Source organism: Anabas testudineus, chromosome 11, assembly GCF_900324465.2.
Source record: "Anabas testudineus chromosome 11, fAnaTes1.2, whole genome shotgun sequence".
NCBI lineage: Eukaryota > Metazoa > Chordata > Actinopteri > Anabantiformes > Anabantidae > Anabas > Anabas testudineus.
The window spans coordinates 16,473,462-16,494,151 of record NC_046620.1 but is presented as its reverse complement, the minus strand read 5'-3'; the positions used below and the strand labels follow the sequence as shown (position 1 = coordinate 16,494,151).

The window sequence follows — 20,690 nt, the reverse complement described above, 5'->3', positions numbered from 1 at the left end:
CGTCTAGTGTGTGAGTGTGTAGGAGAGAGGAGACAGGGTCAGACAGGCCAGATTCCCTGTGCCATCCTGGCTTATCCTAGATCAGCAGGTGACCTACCACAGATAACTCCTGGTGTGAGACACAATGTGCTGAGAGTGTGTTTGAACCCCCACTGTGTAGTTTTAAACCCCATGTCCTCTCTCTCTCACACACACACACACACACACACACACACACACACACACACACACACACACACACACACACACACACACACACACACACACACACACACCTACACACCTACGATACAATATATGTAGAGGAAAAGCAGGTGAATCCGTTTTCCTGTTTGTTACCTTAATGCAGAACTGGTAGTCTGTGGGGGCATTGTGGAGTTTTTTGCCCGTGATGATGGTGAAGATGTTACTGTCTTCCAGATCTGACACCAGCTGCAGGTGCCGCGGCTCCTGTTCAGTCAGAGGGAGGCAGAGGTTGAAGGGGGAGTGACAGGATTGTCAGCAACAATGGAACGGCAAACAGCTATTTGATATGATCGACATGTCTTCTGCTTTCATTTAACAAAACATAAAATAAGACACAGCCATAACAAAAGTGTGTCAGCTACTGTAATAATCTACCAAGTTTCCTATGCACCCGTTCGAGTGTCAATACAGCAGTAATATTATCACCTTGGATGTTCCTTTAGTAGAGTAGTAGAGACCCGAGCGCCGCAGGAACATGTAGAGCTTCTTCCAGGACTTGCGTCCAGGTTCCTTCATGTACAGATAGCCCTGGATCTCTGGACAGCTGCTAGAGTTTAGAAAGTTCTGCAGAAAAAATAAGAGCATCTTTTAGGAATATGGCCACAGGGGGAACTGTGCGTCTGCTTCTACCATCGCCGAAAACGACATGTTCCTCAATACTGTTATGAGCTAGGTTCTGTATTCTATATTGCTGAAAATCTGGCACTAACAGCGCTGAATGAATGCAATGAGCAGATATTAGATGCTACATGTGTGTAATTTGGTCAAAATTGTTCAATTAAAATTAAAACAAAAACATTTAAAAAAAGGCTGCTTTCCCTGTGTCTAGGATTTGCTGTTCGTGCAAGAGGAAATAAGGATTTAGGAAACACTTAGGGGCTACGTAATGAATCAAGTCCCTACATGTTAGTGGGGTTAGGGCTGCTGATGTAATGTGCACGTTCAGTGAATCATCCCCTCACCTGTAAGAGCTGTGACTGAGGGATTGAGCCGTCAGACTCCTGACACCAAGCCACCATCTGCTCAGGGAAAAAGTTCTGGATGGGAAAAACACAAAGAGAGAGAGAGAGAGGGAAAGAGAGACCAACAATGAGTGAAAGAAAAAGATAAGAGACAGAAAGAGAGAGATAGAAAAGGAGAGCGGTTACTAGAAACCACTTAGTGCACATGCAAGCTCAGAGTGGGGTAGTGTTTCTCTATGCAGAATACGATTCTCTTTCTGTGTGTGTGTGTGTGTGTGTGTGTGTGTTTGATGAGCACAAGGACTCAGAGACAAAGTGGCGGATGAGAGAGAGAGAGATCTAGAAAGCAATCCAGCCTGGGAGTAGATGCAGTATGATCTCACCCGCTGATGTAATCTCCTTTCGCCAGCAGCGCTACTCTTAGCGTGATTGACAGGCCGCGGCCAGCACTCTGGTGTTTTACTGTACTCATTACCACAGAGCTGAGGTCACCTGCTGGCACTGACACTTACCTAAATCACCACGGCAGTAATGTCACCGTATACTCAGCCAGCACGTAACAGCAGAGCCCCACGCTGAGTCTACATCAGCAAAAGATGCCACGCAAAGAGAACTAACGCTGACTCGCTGGCTGTCAAAGGCAAGTTTGTGTCCTTAAAATGATGAACAGCTTTGCATTTTGTAATTTAGCTCAAACTCTCATCCAAAAAAGGCTTAAAGTTAAAGCAAAAGTAGGTTTTCCATCCGTCTTGTTAATGGAAGAAACGGCATGTTTATGATATAATTTGTTGCTATGGTACACAATTACAGTATGATTTAAGAGAAATGGCTGGATAGTGTAGTAGTACCCTCCATGCGGGAGACCGGGGTTCAAGTACTGGCTGTGGCCTTCCACTAGTAGGGGACCTTATGCAAGGCCTCCTTACACTAACCCTGCCTTTTCATCTGTCACTATGAAGCTGACATTTGTGGTTTCGTGTGAAATTATTTTGTATTAGATGTAGAAAATACATAAATGTATTTTGAGAACTGGATACCAAATTTAAACATTGGCGCTCATTCGTTCCTATGCAAGTTGCTCAGAAGAGGAAAAAAATCATTCTTCTGGATTCCAGCAATAAAAATGACAGAATTTCCTCATGTTTCTGTGTTTTGCACCCATGGAGCATAAGCACGATCATCGCACATCTTGGCTCCCTGCACAAATGGGAATTAAATATCTCAATAAATAATCCCATAGCTCTAGACTTTCCAAATGATTTTGAACCAAATGGATCAAATTCTGATAATAAAAAGAGTCAATTCGTTCGAATTGTCATGCTCAGAAAAAATAATTTTATTTTATAGCCATTGCTTTTAAAAATGATTGTCTGTGGAAAACTGCTGTTTGGACCAGTGTGGATCAACGTGGAAGTTCATTGGTGAGGTACACATAAACGCTGCTTTTCTGCACTAACGCGACCCACCTACAGAGGACCAGAAGAACAATCAAATGCGAAGGTTTTGAATGTGAGCATGCAATTTCGCCAGCAGTCCTAATTCAAAGCTATCAAGCCTGGAAAAGTGGCTCAACCCCATCTGTGTGTGTATGTGACAGTGTGTATGTGTGGGGCTGCGTGCTAAATCAAACCAGTCACAGAAAGGTCATTTCAGTGATGTGAGAGACTCACCAGGGGGTTCCTGAAGAATTCATATTTGGCATAGTTCTTTCTGAAGAGGAATTTACTGTCGCTGCTCATAGAAGCTTGAACCTGAACCACCAGCTCGTGGTCCTCCAAACATCTCTCTGTACGAGGAGACACAGGCAGACTATGTTAGCCATCACATCTTTGAGCTGTCCTCAGTGACAGGTTTAAAAGCAAAGCAAAGACTGTAAACTCTGCACGGCTGTTGGATTTTTTATTATTCATTGGTTAAACTCTCATTTATTAAGATTTGAATATCCACAGTAGGTCAAATTCAGAAAAAAAAAACTCATGTTCCATTGTTCATTGTTCCTTTATAAATAAAATTTACCATCTTCAGAATATTAAGCAGCTCTTTTGCATGCATTACCTCGCTCTCCCCTCTTTTCTCTCTTCTATTTTTATTATTGAAAGCACATTCTGAAATGTCCTTGTCACCAAAGGACCTTGTTTACATTAAGTGGTTGTGAACAGTGTCCTCTAACCACAACTACAACTTTCTGATGTGTGTAACATAAAATCCAAGTGAAAATGTGTTTAAACTGATGCCATATGTCCTAAAAATCTGTGCATTGTCTTTTATGCCTTTTCACTCATGAAGGTCATAGAGAGGTCATAGTAAGCAGTACATGTACATGCTCATATGATAATTGAAATTGAGCATACTTACATCCTATACTGAGAAGAAAGCTCAGAACTGTGCTGAGACTATGCTGGATTTCAGTATCATTAAGTGGAGGTCATAGTTTCTCCACCTTTTTATTTACCACTGCATCACTGTTTATTCTAGTATATATACAATGATACGGATACAGCAACATAAATCCCTGAATACCAAGGCGCGAGCAAGAGAATAAGAGGTAAATGAGGAGGGGCTGTGAAAAAAAAAAAAAAGAAGCAATGTGAGGGAGGAGCTGAAGGTGGAGTGGTATGAAATAGAGGGGGGGAGCGAGGGGGGGGGCACTGCAGGAAGATGATGTCATGTATTTAGGCTGATTGCTGAGAGCAGGGAAGCCATAAGCAAAGTACAAGCCACAGACAAACACACAACCCCACATTAAGAGCTCACACAGGCCTAACCTGCTCACCGTGCACCAAAGAGGTTCAATTACTTTCTCTATGAGTGTGAGTGTGAGTGTGTGTGTGTGCGTGCGTGTTCTCCTCTTTCTGGAAGTTCAGGGGATATAATCTCAGAGTGAGGCTAATTAGAAATTGATCACGACAAGATGTTCCAGTTCTGTGTGAAAACACACGCACAGTTACCTGAGTGCATTCATTGTGGTGAAATTGCTAAAGAAACAGTATTCTAGCTGCACTTCAGAGGTGGAGATGCTTCAGCTCCCTATATGTGAGCACGCTGGCTACAGGCTGGGGAATTTCCTGTGGAGGGATATGGAAAAATTGATTGGCTAGCATGGCTAGGGGCTCGTCCGACAGAGACCTACGATTGGTTCCTTGCAGCTCTGGTATGACGCTTTTAGTCCAGGCCTCTCTGCCCTTCCCCCTCTCTCTGCCTCTCTCCTTCTTTTTCACTCCCTACCTCTCCTCACCTCACATTCCATCTCTCCAGTGCACTTTTTTCCAGAAACCCAGATCAAGCAGCAAAGCACAAAGCGATCCTTTGACTCTAAAAATACAACTTGGGTGTAGGAAAGCCTAACCAAGGACAAAGACGGACCCGGAGGAAAAAATAAAAAGAAATACATAAAGCTTCAAAAACAGACGCAGCTAAAGTGAAGAAGCAAAACACTAGAAATGTGTTTCTTTGATTCCCTTTTCCTTCCACCCGCCCTTGGTGAATTATTTGGCAAGGGGCAGGCATGTGAGCAGAACATGAAAAATGCTTAATCCTATGACCACCGCGCCTCAGTCCCCGAGGCCTATAGAAGGCATACAAACTCTCGTGCCAAGCTCAAGTGAACATAAACACTGAAGGGCCAACACAAGAGAGAGTCTCCACCCATCAAGAGATACACAAAAGGGGTACAGACACAGACGCATACAAACAACCCTGAAACACACCTGCAAACTAGCAGAACACACACACACACACACACAAGAAACAGTACAGACCAACATACGCGGGGGAAAGCAAAGCAAATGAGTGGGTTTACATTACTTTTTTTACAGCAACATACTCCTGAGCTTTATATGTTGTTGATGTCTTGAGGCAGGTATAAATCTTATAAATATAAAATTAGTCCTCTGGAAAAATAAACCTAATAATGTCAAATGTTAGTTCCAGTTGGCCTCTAAGAAAAAAAAAAATCGAACCACACCTGAATGTACATAAACACCCCAATGCACAAATCCTTACCGAGGCCAAGAATGGGGTGGTGCTCCACCAGTGTCCAGGCGTTGTCGTCCAGACAGTGACTCTTGTAGACCAGAAGCTGGCAGACATCTCTGGCTGTCATGTCTGCTGGGATTTCCACCACTTTGCCGGCCCCATCCTCGCTCCACACCTTCACTATCTGCAAACACACATGAGAATAATGATGGCAATGTGCACGTAAGAAAATCGCGTTTTCACAAGCATGAAAAAGTCTACGGCGTGATGTGTCCCGAGTTGAAAAACGTAATAGATGTGCGTCTACGTTTACCTCCATAACCAGGTGTTCTGACAAGTTCACCCTCGAAACGTCCTGTTCACATTATTCTGTCGCCCGGCCATGCGACACGCTAAAATAAACAAAGATGACGTCCAAAAACAGTCAGATAACCCTTGTGTTCTCAGCTCAACCCTGTTGTCCACAGCTCAACCAAACTTACTCACACGCATGTCCCCGAATACGCATGTAAACCTGTCTGCGCACAACCCACAATGACACGTTTTCAGTCACACAGAGGAATATCCACAATCGTAAAAGTAGGAAGAAAAAACTAATTTTCACACACTTGGACAGTGAAATAACATGGTGCGTTTGCACATGTTGCATTTTGTCCCTAAAATGTCACCGGTGGGAGCAGCAAGCGGGTACAGTTCAAAGCGGGAGTACCTCCCATTGTTGCGCCATTTTGAGTCGTTTCAGCCAAGTGCCCAAAGCAACATGTAAACTGTGTGTGATTTTGTCTTCTGAGTGTGTTGCTGTACAGATAACCACAGACCAGCTGCTTCACACCACTGTATGAGCAGATTCTCACACACACACCACACAAGAGCTCGCTCTCTCATGCGGCGTAACACGCAAACACATTCATTAATATGAGAAAATGAACTGCGAAAAGTGCCCGAAGCCACACACACACACATACACACACTGAAACATAAAAAAGATATTCTATATATAGCATGTGTGTATGTTTGTGTGTATATTCTCACACACCCACGTACATAACATATTCCGTCCACAGCAGGGATTCTGCTACCCTGCACTTCGCTCAAAACCACCAGCTAACAACTGTTACACGAGAGAAGACGCAAAGCTGGTGATGGGCGAGGGCCTGGGGCTGGGCACAGAAAATTAAGTTGGGCAATGGCACAGAGAAGTGGAAACACGCGAAAAACGGCAAAAACCAACTGCGACGGTGGCCTAGAAATGACACAAAACACAGAGGCACCAGCACAGCGACGCAAAGACAGACTCAGAATGCAACAAGAAAAACGTCACAGTGCTCCGTGCCCCTGCAAAGCCCGAAGACTCCTTCCTCTCTTCCAACACGCCCCCCCCGTCAGAAAAAAAAAAGTAAACGCATGACGCATGAGTTTTGTTGGAGAAAAGTTTTACAAATGCTGGGTGGGGGGGGTGATGCAAAGATCCTCATTGCTGCAAACTGATAACCACACGCACACGCGCACACACACACATACACACACACAGATCTCACGACAGACGTCCAGATAAGAAACAAACACACAGACACAAGTCTCTTACCTCCACAGCCTGAAAGAGGCAACAGTCTGGAGAGCAGGATGGCATTTTCACACTGAGACGCTCTCCAGTGACAAAGTGAGACAGGGAGAGGGAGAGAGGGAGAGAGAGAGAGAGAGAGAGAGAGAGAGGGAGAGGGCAGGAGGAGGAGAGGGAGGAAAGGAAGTCAGGGAGGGAGAGAGAGAGAAAGAGGGAGGGACAGATTGGCAAGGAGAATGCAAGACAGGCAAGAGGGAAGAGGGGAGAGGAGGGAGGAAGTGACAGAGGAAGGACGAGAGTGGAAGAGAGACAGAGCGAAAGAGAGACAGCCTGCCTCTTCTTCTTGTGCTGGGCAGCATAAAGGCTGAGCTGCGAGGAGTGGTATGAACCGCGGCTCCTCTCCTCCCTCCTTCGTCTTCCCTCCTCCTCCCTCCTCACACTGGATTAACCCAGTATGGGATTTTTAAACGGTGAGCTGCTACCTGTCACGTACTCTACGCTCTTATCTTCAGGGCTGCGTTCAAATCCCTCAACCCCCTCATCCCCATCCAACCCAATGTTCGCCCCCACAAAACACTGTCAGCTCTTTTCTACCGATGCTGCTGCAAAAAAAGTAAGTCTTTCCCCCTAAAGCACGCCTACAAATCCACACACACGTGCACATGGACAAAGGGAACAAGCTCAAACTACTAAACCAATAACTGAACACGCACACACACACACACGCACACACACACACACACACACACACACAGATCCCTTATTCTTATGCATCCACTGACATTTTCTTTGAGCTGCCTGACGGTTTCAATTTCTGCCCCCTCCTTCCTTCCCACTTCTCCTCCTCCTCTTCCTCTTTCTTCTCCTCCTCAGCTGTATGTGAAATACTATACGAGAGTGTTAGGACCAAAGCAACATGTGTAACGCACACTGAGCGTTTCAAGGTTTGGAAAGAAGGCAGTTGGATGTCGTAATAAAAAAATAGAAACGGTGGGGTGATTTGATCCGAAGCTGGATGGATCACGTGTTGGGCATTTGGGCCTTGCAAAGGGGGTCAAGGGAGGGGTAAGGGTGGGGGGAGGTGGTTGCTCAGCAAATCTGCCCAGCCTCAGGAGAGGTAGACACAGAGGGAGAGAGAGAGAGGCAGAAAAGAAGGGAGGGGGGAGAGGAATAGAGAAAGAGAATAAAGGGGAGACCTATGGAGGAATGTCAGTAATGCAATACTGAGTCATAATCAGGCTCATGTGTAGAGCACAGGCACCCAGCTGGCCCCTAATACAGAGAACTATGAGCCACACACACGCGTTCTCAAAAGAGGAAGGCAAAATGTAAACTATGACAACCAGCTCCAGCAGGTTTTTCACTCTGCTGCCCAACTTTTCCCTACAATCTCATGGGGTAGTGTTGTGGCCACCTGGGGAACAGCAGGTTCTTGCTGAGAGTGTGTATTTGTGCATGTGCGTGTGAGGATGGATCTTGTACGAGCTAAGCATATGTTAAAGACAGTAGTGTTGGTGAAAGGGGAAATAACAATCCCCCTTTGTGTGTCCTATGGAGTCAGCAGGACACATTTTCCTCTTTTTCCATCAGTTTCTTCTGTTTTCATGTGTTCATTCACTTATTCTCGAACGTTCTAATAATGGTTTTAACATGGAAAGTGTAAAGATTCTTAGTTATGTATCCCTTTACTTGATTTTATCTTGACATGATGTAATTTAACCCACCGTGGCCTGTTCCTCCTCCTTCTGTTTCCCCCTCCCCGCATCCCTACTCTCTCTCTCCACCAGTGGAGGGTGAGGGGTGGAACTGTACAGGGATATCGGTCTCCTATGCCTACACACACACACACACTTAAAGAGGACTTGGAGCTGCAGCATATTAGACTAAGGGGTCATGGACAGACACCAGCATCAATATAAACAAAGACACACACACACAAGCACTGTGTGTAGGGGGTCAGAGGTCAAACACAGTAATCTGCACCAGGGTCAGGCCCACTTGACCAAGAGGTTTATAGGCCCCTAAACCTATCAGGCAATATGCAAACACACACACACACACACACACACACACACACACACACACACACACACACACACACACACACACACACAATAAGTGAACTGGATGTTTTAAGACGGAGCAGACCCCTGCCATAGTAACACAACCTCCACAGATCAGATCAGAGTGGAAGGGGGAGATAATGTTGTACACTATAACTGTAGAGTCTAAAACAGAACAAAAAGGTTTATGTTCACTGTTGATTGTGCATCATTCTAAAATATTGGCGCACATACAGTGGCAAGAAAAAGTATGTCAACCTTTTGGAATTTTGTGATTTTCTGTATTATTTTTTCATTGATTTGATCTTCATCTAAATCAAGATGTATTTAACAAATATCATGTGCCTGAAGACACAAAAAAGGCTGATCTTTCATGTCTTTATTGAGAACAACCATAAAAGCGAGACGAAAAAGTATGTGAACCCTTAGGATAATAACCTCTAAAAATCTAAATGCAGTCAGGTGTTAGCATAAGTTAAGAAAATTAGTTTGGAGGTGTGGACTAGAGCTACTGATTGACAAAAAACACGAGCACAAGAAAAATACGCTTATGTGAGCCATGCCTGACCAAAAGCTATCAGAGGATTTACATAAAGCTGGAAATTAGTTACAAAGTAATGTCAAAGACTTTAGAAATTCACCAGTCTACAGTTAGACAAACAATCTACAAATGGACACACTTTGGGACTGTGGCTACTCTAGCAAGAAGTGGGTGGGCAGTCAAAATGACCCCAAGAGCACAACGAACACTCTTTAATGAGGTAAAGAAGCAACCCTGAGTGACGGTCAAAGACAAACATCAAAGAAAACATCTGTGTTCATGAGTCTACAGTCGGTAAAACATTGAACTAGCAGGGTGTCTATGGCAGGACACCACAAAGGAAGCAGCTGCTTATTAAAAAGAATATTGCTGCACACCTGACGTTTGCCATAGAGCACATTGACACTACACAGCAGTATTGGCAAAATGGTTTGTGGACTGATGAAACTAAGATTGAACTTTGTGGAAAGAACACTCAAAACTAGATCTGGCATAAAAAGGTCACTGCATTTCATCATGAAAACATCAACCCAATCGTAAAGTATGGTGGAGGAAGCATCATGATTTGGGTCTGCTTTGCTGCATCAGGGCCTGACCAGCTTGCAGTGATTGAGGGGAAGATGAATTCCCAAGTGTATCAAACAATTATGCAGCATACAGTAATGTGAGAATGGGGTGGCTGTGCCTCAATAGGTGGAGCAGTTTTCTGCCAATCATAGGAGCGGTGGTTCGATTCTCGACTGCCATGTCACATGCCAAAGTGTCCTTGGGGAAGATACTGATCCCCAAGTTGCCCCCGGTGAGTAAGATCAGCTGCATAGCCTGTGCTTGTGTGTGTGAATGGGTGAATGAGATGCAGTGTTAAGTGCTTTGAGTACCAATTAGGTAGAAAAGTGCTATATAAGTACAGAGGATTTACCATTTAGAATGTCTGTACGTCAAATGAAACTCTGTAGAAGTCAGGTGATGCAACTAAGGATTATGACATTGATAAAGCAGTTCTGCAGAAAGAATGGGCTAAAATTCCTCCTGAGCAATATGCAGGTCTGATCCACAACTACAGGAAGAGCATGGTTCAGGTTATTGCTGCCAAAGGGGGCGGGGGTCAACCAGTTATTAATTCCAAGAGTTCACACACTTTTTCCACTAGCACTATGGAGGTTTTTATTCGTGTTATTATTTTAGGCACATTGTATTTATTAATACTCTTGACTTAGATGAAGATCAGATCACATTTTATGACAAATTAATGCAGAAAACCATGAATTCCAAAAGGTTCCCACTGTATGTTAAAGTATGATAGAGACCAAGCCTGGTATTTGTTTCCTACAGTAGATTTCCTCGTTATGCCATGACAGACAATGCTACAGACATTGAACTACAGGAAGGGATACATCTCACTGCTCTATTTTCATCCACTGAAAATCACTACTAGGACTCAAAATATGTTCACATATTTGTCAGTCAGCCATGTTTACTGTAGCCTGGTTTAAAAATGTGGTTTCTTCTTTTCATCATGAGGCATATACATATTTAGGTCTACATCAGGTGAGTGGACATTACTTGCTGCCCGCCGATGAATTGCACACTCATGCAACACTCTACATGTTTGACTCCTACAGAAACGTGTTTTTGCCTTTGTTAATCAAAAAAGGTTTATTACACAGCTTTAGTGTTAACGTACTACAAACAAATTATTTAAAAAAGCCTGTTTTTGTTGTTTTTTCCTGGTTATGTATGGTAGGCTTTATGAAATGCTCATTATTCCATTCAACTCTGTAACCATTTTACACAGGGAACAACTTAACAGATTTTCAACTTGCTTCCTTTAGTTCCTGGTTTAGAGAGTACATGTGCATTAAATCAAACTTCCCTCTTCCTACTCTCTGCTTCTAGCTGACATCATCTGGAGGAGTTTTTCAGTTTAGATGTCGTCATCTGGAGGATTACTGGTGCCGCAGGTGAACAAAGGCTACAACCTTTGTAGTAGGATGAGATCATCTGAGCTTTAAAACTCATGATGATGTTAGCTGAGATCTTTTTTTGCTAGAAGCATGGACTTATTTTAATATAAGGGAGGCAGAGGAAAGTGTAATTCCATCAAAACCCTTTGAGCTCTAAAGTCCCCCAACTGAGGGATCCTGAGAAGCATTTCACAAACAGTGTGAATGTGATGCACTAATCACTAGGCAAGTTCTAGTTCTTAAAAAACTTTTAACTTATGCTGTGTGTAATCTTTATTTACTCGTCTCACCCTGGTCTAGGGTATTACAGCATCACTTGTCTTTCATGTCTGTGAGTGGTCAGGTTTCAAGCCAGACAGAGCTGATTAGCTCTGCAGACAGGCCAAACTCAATTTTACCTCATTGGTGCGCCAGCACATAACCTCACAGAGAGGCTTGCATGTCCACAATCCAGGACTGACACGGCATGACACACATACACACACACACACACACACACACACAAACACACACAGTGTAGGCAGCACTCAGTTCTAGGAATCCTTTGACTTCACCCGTAAATCAGGACTAAATAAAGTCATGTGGATGTTAGTGAAATTGATCCAGTAAAACAGAACAGAAGTAAAATTTTGACCTGCCAGATATTCAAATTAAAAAAGGAACTTGGGTAGATTTATTAGGCAAGTTCACACAGTAATTTATTTTTCCAAGCCCATATCCCATACACATAATTTTTCATGTAATTTATCTGTGCAGGAAAAGCTAAATTCTCCATCCCTCATGGCATAGTGTAATTAATTCCTGCTGCGTAGTTTGGTCACATGAGAACGTATAATTGATTTCACTTGATAAAATCCCAAGAAACAATGAATGTGATGATTCAGGAATGAAATCTGAATCTAATGTCCATTTAAGAGCTACATTTTACACTGGTTCCATCAGTGTTGCAATCAGACCCTGACAATCAGAATATCTGCCTCTTAAACTGGAAGAAAATCACCTGGATATTTGATAACATCAGCACTATCTGGTGACATTTGTATGGTTTTTACTGAAAACCCATGTATATCTACTGTCAAGGTCTAGTTTGACAGTAATGGCACACATAATCCTCAGACAACACATTCAGCCATGTGTTTGTCAAACAAGTGAAAGAGAAATTACAAAGTTGCGTCATCACATTGTCACAGCATGTACAACATTTACTACTCAGCACTAACTAAAAAGCCCTGTAAATCTTTAAAACACACACACACACACACACACACACACACACACGGAGAGAGAGAGAGAGCCATGTATTCAGAGACTTGTGTGTCTAACTTTGTTGAATTGCACCCAGTTAAATTTCAATTTACAGTAAAGCATGTTAATCTGTGTAAGACGTAACAATGGAGCTTACATAACCACATCATTAAAAGCCTACTCCGGCGAACAGCCTTTCACTGCCATCTTTACACATACACACACCTACATGCACTTGATGTGACTGCACTGGGTCAGGAGACTATTGCGTGCAGAAGTAGATCAACTGACCACGGAAGAAGGGGGAGGTGGGAGTCCAAAACAGAGAGAGTGTGTGACTCCTAGATTTAGCCTTAAATTTAGTTTCATGGCACACTGCTGCACATATGTAACCATCATTCTATATTTTGCTGTATTGGCCAAATCACAAACACTTCATATTTAAATGTCAGCGGAGATGTTGAGGTGTCAGTTAGCCAAACACTAAGAACGAGGCTTAGTTCTGAATAACTTAATGGCATATTAACATTTACTAAATAGCATAACACACAATTTTGGCCTGATGATGACACTAGATTAAGGGGACCACCAAAACTACAAAAGAAAAAGTCAGAATATCATTTAAGTCTCTAGGGTGCATCCTCTGGGAACCCCAAATGCCTTTGCTAAATTTCATGGCAGTTCATCCAGCTGTTTCGATATTTCAACCTGGACCAAAGTGAACATTATTTTCCCAGGCACAGCTAGAAAAGAAAAACACCCAACCCCACAGACTGTAGACATAACCAAAGTATGATTCTTGTTTGTCTATAACTTTTGTAAAATTTCGCAAGCTCCAAATATTTCATTAATCAGAGCACAGACTGAATAACAAACTATGAGAAACAGAGTTTTTCACATCCATTTTTTTATATGAACAATCTTTTCTCTTGTCTCTTTCCAGGGAGGTCAGAGGTTAGAGTAAGCTACAGAACAGTGAACCCAGAGCTGGATGGGGATCAGCATCTTGCTCAAAGCTGCTTCAGCAGGATGGATGCCTGCCAACAAATGGGGCTTGAACCTGACTCCTTTGGCTGAGAGACAGTCTCTTTAACCACTGGGGCTTCTTGCTGTCCCTAATGTTCATGATGCTGTTTCTCTGGACACAAATAAAAACAGCAGTTGCGTTACAGCCACAGTCATGATGCCAAAGCAAACCCATTTGCCCAGTGCTGACAGACAGGACCTGACCAAATCCTTGTGAAAGCCTTGGTAACATGACTGAACTGTATGGTGTAAGTCTGCCACAATTTGTGTGGGAAATGGCCTTTATTAGAGTTCATCTTCAACTGTCGTCAAGACTATTGAATTAGCTTCAGCACCACCCAGAGTCCATTTAAAGAGTTAAATGATATTTACAATGAGATAAGTATGGCCCCTAAACTTGTTTCCAAAATGTGCCATAGATGCAGCGTCATAATATCTATTCACGGTAGATTGTTCATAATACCCTCAGGACAAATCCCTTTTATGTTATCATGGCAGCACAGGCCAAGAACATGTCACGCACATACACAGTTCTCCAGGCTCATAATATAAGCTGTGTATCCCCTTGAGAAAAAACGGAGCTTAGTGAAGAATGTTCCAACTTCCAACTCCACAGCTGGAGGGAGAGAGATCCTACGATAAAACCATGCCAATGCAAATACAATGCAACTATGTCTGTAGACCAACTCACGGCAAGTCTGAGAGTCTCGTCTGCATAGTTGTATAAGACATCCTAAACACTCCTCAGACTGCATAACTAAACTAACCTGCAGTCACCCATGCATATTTATGCTGTACTCAACCTTCACTAGCATTTCTGTTAGCTTACTGTACATATGACATTACATGACACAGCATGCAAACCGAATCACTGACCTCTGTGAGTTTGCCACTGGTTTTGCTGAACTTGATTTGGTCAGAGAAGATTTTATAGAAGTATAGCTGTGGAGAATGAATATCATGACTTTTGCAGCCATTTAGTCATGAACTAAAGAATCCATTGAAATTAAGAGATGATGATGCAACTAGATCCAAAGTTGAGATACATTAAGATACATCTTCTGAGTATTTGTGCAGTGTCTCTAATTGATTTTTGCCTCTTGTCTCAAATCTGAAATGGCTCCCGTAGACAGCTCTCTGAACTTTGCTGTGTGCTTTTTAACAACAAATGTAATCTTTACAAATAAAACCCAAGAGTAGTAGAGCTATTTGTTGTTGCCACTGGACACTTTTTAATACTACTTCCCACTTTAAATTTAAAATCTCACAGATAATTTGCATCAGATACAAAAACCACAATGTTCTATATTGTTCAATAAATCTGGATATAAATACTGAGAAAATGATACCAATTAACAACTCTGTAATTATGTAGCACTTGCACCTTGAAATAAATTTGTCTCCCTGTCTCGCAGCCACCTCCTCTGCTACTTCAGCTAGAAGGAATTTTTCTTTTGCTGACAATTATAAACACGATGGAATGTTGGAAGTGATTTTTCCATGTGCCTTTTACTGCTTCCAGCATTTTATCGCTGTTCGCGTTGGAAGAATACTACCATCTTCCTGTTTTTGCGCCATTAAGGAGTCTGCAAGAATTTCCTGACTACTTCAACCTCCATAATTGCCATAAAATAAGGAAGCAAATAATATATTTAAAAAAATCTGTATGCATAAAACTAAGAGTGATGAATTATCAATAGAGCACCTTTTAAGAACAACTCAAACAGTTAAAACTGGCTCAATACAATAGTATCAACAAAATACATATGCATTTCCTCTTTATAACTAGTACTGGCTGATGCAACATCTATTCAACTCTCACAGACTCAAACACACGCACAAAAGGGTTCTTTGTACAAAGGGCAAACTTGCTGTCTGACTCCAGGCCTTGAGAGATGATGTCAACACAATGCAAGTCTAATGTTTTGCTTTCTCTGCCTTATCACATGTGCATTTGAGCATGTGAACTGAATAATGCCACCTGTGTGTGTTTGTGTGTGTGTGTGCATGTAGAGAGAGCAAGTGAGTGAGTGTGCATCTAAAATAACTTTTATTGTTCGGGGTGGGCATCCTGAAAACATCTTTGAGAAGGATGGAACATTCCTGAGCCAGGAGGCTCTACCGCGGGAAGGAAGGGCAAGGCTGTGACACACACTCTCTCATATACACAGTGACGCTAAGGAGTCATGGTTGAAGCGTGTGAACCGGAAAAGGGTGCTTGTCTTGCTGGAGTCGGTGGACAGATTCAAAGGGCTCAGAGAGATCCGACCTGCAGACGTTCCCAGCCGTATTCCCAGCCCCGCTGCGGAAGTCTGCACTCTGTCTGCAGCATCCTGGAGATACCGCTCACCTCCTTCCATGGCAAAACACATCTGTCATTCTGTGTGTGTGTGTGTCTGCACACATGTGATTGATAATAATGCTTCCACAATAACACACACATACAGTCAGATAACCCAGAGTGAGCTGTTGTGTAATGGAAGGAAGGGCTGTCCACAGCCAAAGTCAACACATGCTGTTCTGACCTGAACATAACAGGCCAGTCAGCTGGTTTCCAAACACACACACACACGCATACATACACACGCACCCATTGCCTCTCTCGTGATAGTGGTCAAGTAAAGGACAACAAATACCATGAGGAGTGCAAAATGTTTCTCAACCACAGTGGTATTGATCAGTCACAAAGTAAAAAGTAACACTCAAATGAGTCACGTGCATTTATTTTCATTCTATATGTAGCAACACGTGATGTCATGTCCGTGTAATTGTTTAACTTCAATAAGAGTAAAATGAGCTATAAATTCAGCACCTTGTATAATTTCAGTGAGTGCTTCTTGGTGTAGCTAAGGTGGACTAGGTGTACATACGTGGTTGTTGGAGGTCTGCATGGGGCTGAGAACGGGGGAGCCTGCTAGGCTGCAGAGCTCGGGGAAAGGGTTCGGGATGGCCGGCAGAGAGGCTGGACGTAGCTGATGCTCTTCCTGCAGGCACCTGCAGGGGGAGACACACACACTAATGTCACTTTTCCAGCTAAGCAGTAAAAGACTGACAGTTAGTGTAGGCCCATTAAAGGTATACCTCTAGCCTTAGAATAAAACATTGCCTAACTTTGTTCAAGAAAACATTTTGAGATTTCGGGATGTAAAAGAAAAACAATGTAGGGCCAAAGGTTCTTGTAAAGATTTAATGACTTCCAGTCAACTCTCCATTTTAACACTGACCAAATTATGATTTATTTTTGTTGATGCAACAGCATAAACTATTCATAAACTATTCACTTAATTTGCAGTGATTAAGAAACCAAGTGGACATGTTTCAATTCATGTGATTGTGGTAATTGCACCGTTAAACAACAGTCATAAAAATAAATGATCTAAGTAATTACCATCATGTATGAACCAGTAAACCAGCAAATAGTATCTCATCCTCATCATTTATAATTTCCAACTTTCAGCACCAAGATCTGCTGTTCTTTAGTCAAATGTTGGTAAGAAAGAGGCTGAGTGAGAACAAGAAAGACAGCGGCAAGCAACTTGTCGAAAAGTTTTCCATAGAAAACTGTGTTTTTAGTAAATTATTTTACCTTTTGCAAGCACAGTGCTTTCAGCTGTCATTAACCTGAACAATAAAACAGGACAATAAATGCATTGCAGGTTTTGTGTGTGGTCATTTTGCGTGTCTACCTCACGGCCTGGATGTGCATGGGCTGAGACTGCCGCAGCCTCTCTCTGGAGGGGGATGAAGGGGGCAGAGGCGAGGTGTGACGTCGGTGGCCCTGGACATGTCCTGGGCAGGCAGTGTGCACATGGTGGTGGTGATGGTGGGTAGGGTGCATATGCCCGTTGCTCAAGAGCAGAGCTGTGTCTGCCTGTGCTACTCCTGAGTACACACTCTCCATGGACGAGTTCATGTCATTCACCAGCTGCTCCAGGTCCACATCATCATCTGTGGAAACAGGTGGAGTGACAGTGATAGCTGCAGCACAGCAAATATCCACTAGGTGTCACCTCCGTCGATACCAATATTTGACACATTACTTAAAAACGATCAAGAACCAGCTGATGGTCTTTGCATCAGGCTTCATATACATTAGTCTATGAAGGCTGGTAACTCTCTGTAAGTTAGTATATAAACCAAATTGTCTGAATGTTCTGAATATACTTTAATTTAACTGTATATTACCAAAGAGACATTGTGGTCCTGAACCATCAAGTATGTGAGCAGGGAGACAGACACAGAACACAGAGTCTTGTTTTGAAGTTTCATTCCTCCTCGTGTTGGATTTCACATTGACTTGGAGCTCTTCCAGTGTCTGTGTAGTACACTCACTGACTGGCTCGCCATTGGTCAGATTATGTGAAACCTGTCATTCGAGGGCTTGAGATGTCTATCAGGCACTGGAAGTTGGAACAAACAGTCACCCACAGGCCAAGCAACCGACCAAACCAAATCAGAGTGAAAGAGACAGCCAGTCAGCCAGGCAGTCGTCAGTCAGTGCTTGTCTTTAACTTATCTTGTTATTAATTAACAGAAGTCGCATTTGCGGGGTTTACTGTGAGATTCGCTCTGTGCTTCTTATGAGCTGCTCTTTATTTTTCAAATCTTCGATGTTGAATAAGCAGGCTCTCTGCAGGTCTGCAGCAATTTATTATCTAAATCTAAACTTTTAACAAGCTCAAGTGCACATCTAGTGGAGAAACATGTACTAGTGGGCTATCTCTGTGTATGTGTGGGTCCAAAGCGCTTTGATCCTATGTGCGTCCCACCCCAACACCACATACAGAATTCCTGAAATTCCTGTAGGGAGAAATTACAGCACTCAGGGAACATTCACCAGCCTGTTCATGGCACATGTTGCCAAATGATCAGGACAAAGTATGGCACCAAAACACACACACACAGACACACACACAAACACATCCACACACATGTGTGCACACACCCACGCAGAGGAGCCTAGGACACCATGTACGCTATGCAGTGCTGATGAGCATCTGCATGTAATTATACAGGAGAAATAAAAGAAACAGCAATGTGTTGTGCTACATGTACAGACACGCACACACACACACACACACATACAGAAACATACACCCTGAGCCTACCGAGCAGAAAAGACGCTGCTGCACCAAAAACAGCAGGAGTAAGCGCGTCTGATCTCAGATCACAAAGAAGTATGTATGACACACATACACACACAAAGGACAGTCTGGGACACAAGGTCATGTGATGCTGAGGTTCATAAGTGGGACATGGGATGGGGTACACAGAGAGGGCGGTGCACAGTTGGAAAAGAACAAGAGCGTGCATGGGGACAGTCAGATAGGGTTATTATTTACACTTAATTTGACTTGTCAAGTAATTGGAGGAAACACAGGTAGAACTGATGACATTAGCGTCTATATTTTATTCAATTGTCCCAGTAAATCCTAACAGTATGACAGTGCAGGGCTGCATGCATCATACTAAAAACAGAGACAGATAAATTAAATTTAGCCATCACTGATTTTATTATTTACGCATGTGTTTCCCTCTACAATATATCAAAATGTCAAAATTCCTATTACATATTGAAGGCCAAAGATGGACGCCTCAGGCTTCAATATCAAGAATCATGATTTAACATTCATGACAAAAATAATGTCATTTTACATCATCCTCCTACTTTTCAAAATTCATGATCACTTGAAAAAGCATTAATAATGTAAATATGCACTACTACACTGAACCAATAGAATGATACAGGCTAACATGCAGACAATTTATGAATGGCTATTCCTAAACTGACACCGGAACAAAAAGCTATGAACGACTTTACAGTTCATATCATGGATCAATACAATTAAAGGTGCAGTGTGTAAGATTTAATGGCATCTAGCAGTGTGGTTGCAGATTGCAAAAACACTCTGCCCCTCTCTACCCAAGTATGCCAGAGACAACGGTGTCTGTCAGGTCGTCATCTACAGCCGCAATGAACATCATAGCTAGATCGTGCACCCTTACTTTAAGGTGTTAAAAAGAAAAGACATGCTTGGCACAGAAACAAAAAAAATAATAAATAAAACAGATTTAGGGAAGTTACTGAAAGTTATCAAGTGCTGTTTAGTTGTGCTGGCTGCATGTCTACTTTAATTCCCAGAAGATTCATTCTAATGACTTTTACAACAGATTCTGGGCAAGTTTTTTCTAGCATTTGTGGCTATGAGTAAATGTCTCGACAGCTAATTCCCATGCAATACAGGCATTTGTCCAGTGCTTTGGTTCCAACTGAATACTTGGAAAACTAATGGCATTCCCATCAGCCATAACTGTACTCTGTGTTAGGTGCTTGAGAAGTCTCTCAAGTGCAAAGAGGTTAGTTGGCTTAGTTATCGATGGTAAGTGTAGACTTCTCTGCACATATTTCAAATCTGCAATTCACCACTGTCTATGCAAAGAAAAGTACCTACACTTAAAAACAATATTTCATCATAATCACAATTATTGTAAGTTTTGGGGTTTTCACTTGTGCAGTTTTTCTCTTTTGCAGGTCCACTTTGTGATTTAGGCTGATAACTAGATAGACTAGACTACATAAAAATGTAGCCTAGAGCAGCTTTAAGAGGACAATAATGGTATCATTGGCATTCCTCTCCCTCCTCCCATTGCTGGCTTGGCCCGCACTGCACTGTTGGCTTCAGTTGGAGAAGCCAGAGGACATATCGCATGAAAATGTCTTCTCCTCCCTCTCCTCCTCCTGGAATGTAGATGAACTGCTGCAGCAGTCTGGCTAGCATCTGACGACAAAACCTACCATACAACCAGGGCCAATTCATTCCTGTAAGATCCCAGAATACACTAAAAGAGTGCACTCTGTCCCTGGCCACAACAACCTGCAATCATCGATCTCTGATGGCAGTCTGGAGGTCAGAAAACAGAGCAGGACGTTTCGTTTTCAGGGGCAAAGTTCAACAGAGTTCCTTAAGAGGCAATAAAAAAAAGTTACGTTAGGCATTTTTACTGCAAATAAACTGCTTTTCCTGCAGGAATATACTTAAAAGAACAATATGCATGATATTTACGATTTTAAATTTTTCAAATGACCATGATAAGTCAAAGATTAAG

The 20,690-nt window shown here is 42.6% G+C and overlaps 1 protein-coding gene across 3 annotated transcripts in view; it reads right to left on the bottom strand.

Moving 5' to 3' along the window:
* The window catches only part of LOC113153565 (growth factor receptor-bound protein 10-like), a 45,989-nt gene that overhangs the window by 9,435 nt on the left and 15,864 nt on the right, over positions 1-20,690 (bottom strand). The window contains exons 4-10 of one of the 3 annotated variants that reach the window (XM_026347252.1): positions 17,270-17,531; positions 16,454-16,577; positions 5,211-5,367; positions 2,879-2,994; positions 1,209-1,283; positions 673-810; positions 340-450 (exon numbers count right to left, since the gene is read on the bottom strand). In XM_026347252.1, the coding sequence (XP_026203037.1) occupies positions 340-450; positions 673-810; positions 1,209-1,283; positions 2,879-2,994; positions 5,211-5,367; positions 16,454-16,577; positions 17,270-17,531 (983 nt within the window). Of the gene's footprint in view, positions 1-339; positions 451-672; positions 811-1,208; positions 1,284-2,878; positions 2,995-5,210; positions 5,368-5,496; positions 6,097-6,768; positions 6,938-16,453; positions 16,578-17,269; positions 17,532-20,690 lie in introns of those variants that run through there. The other 2 variants (XM_026347253.1, XM_026347254.1) reach the window with 2 other exon arrangements.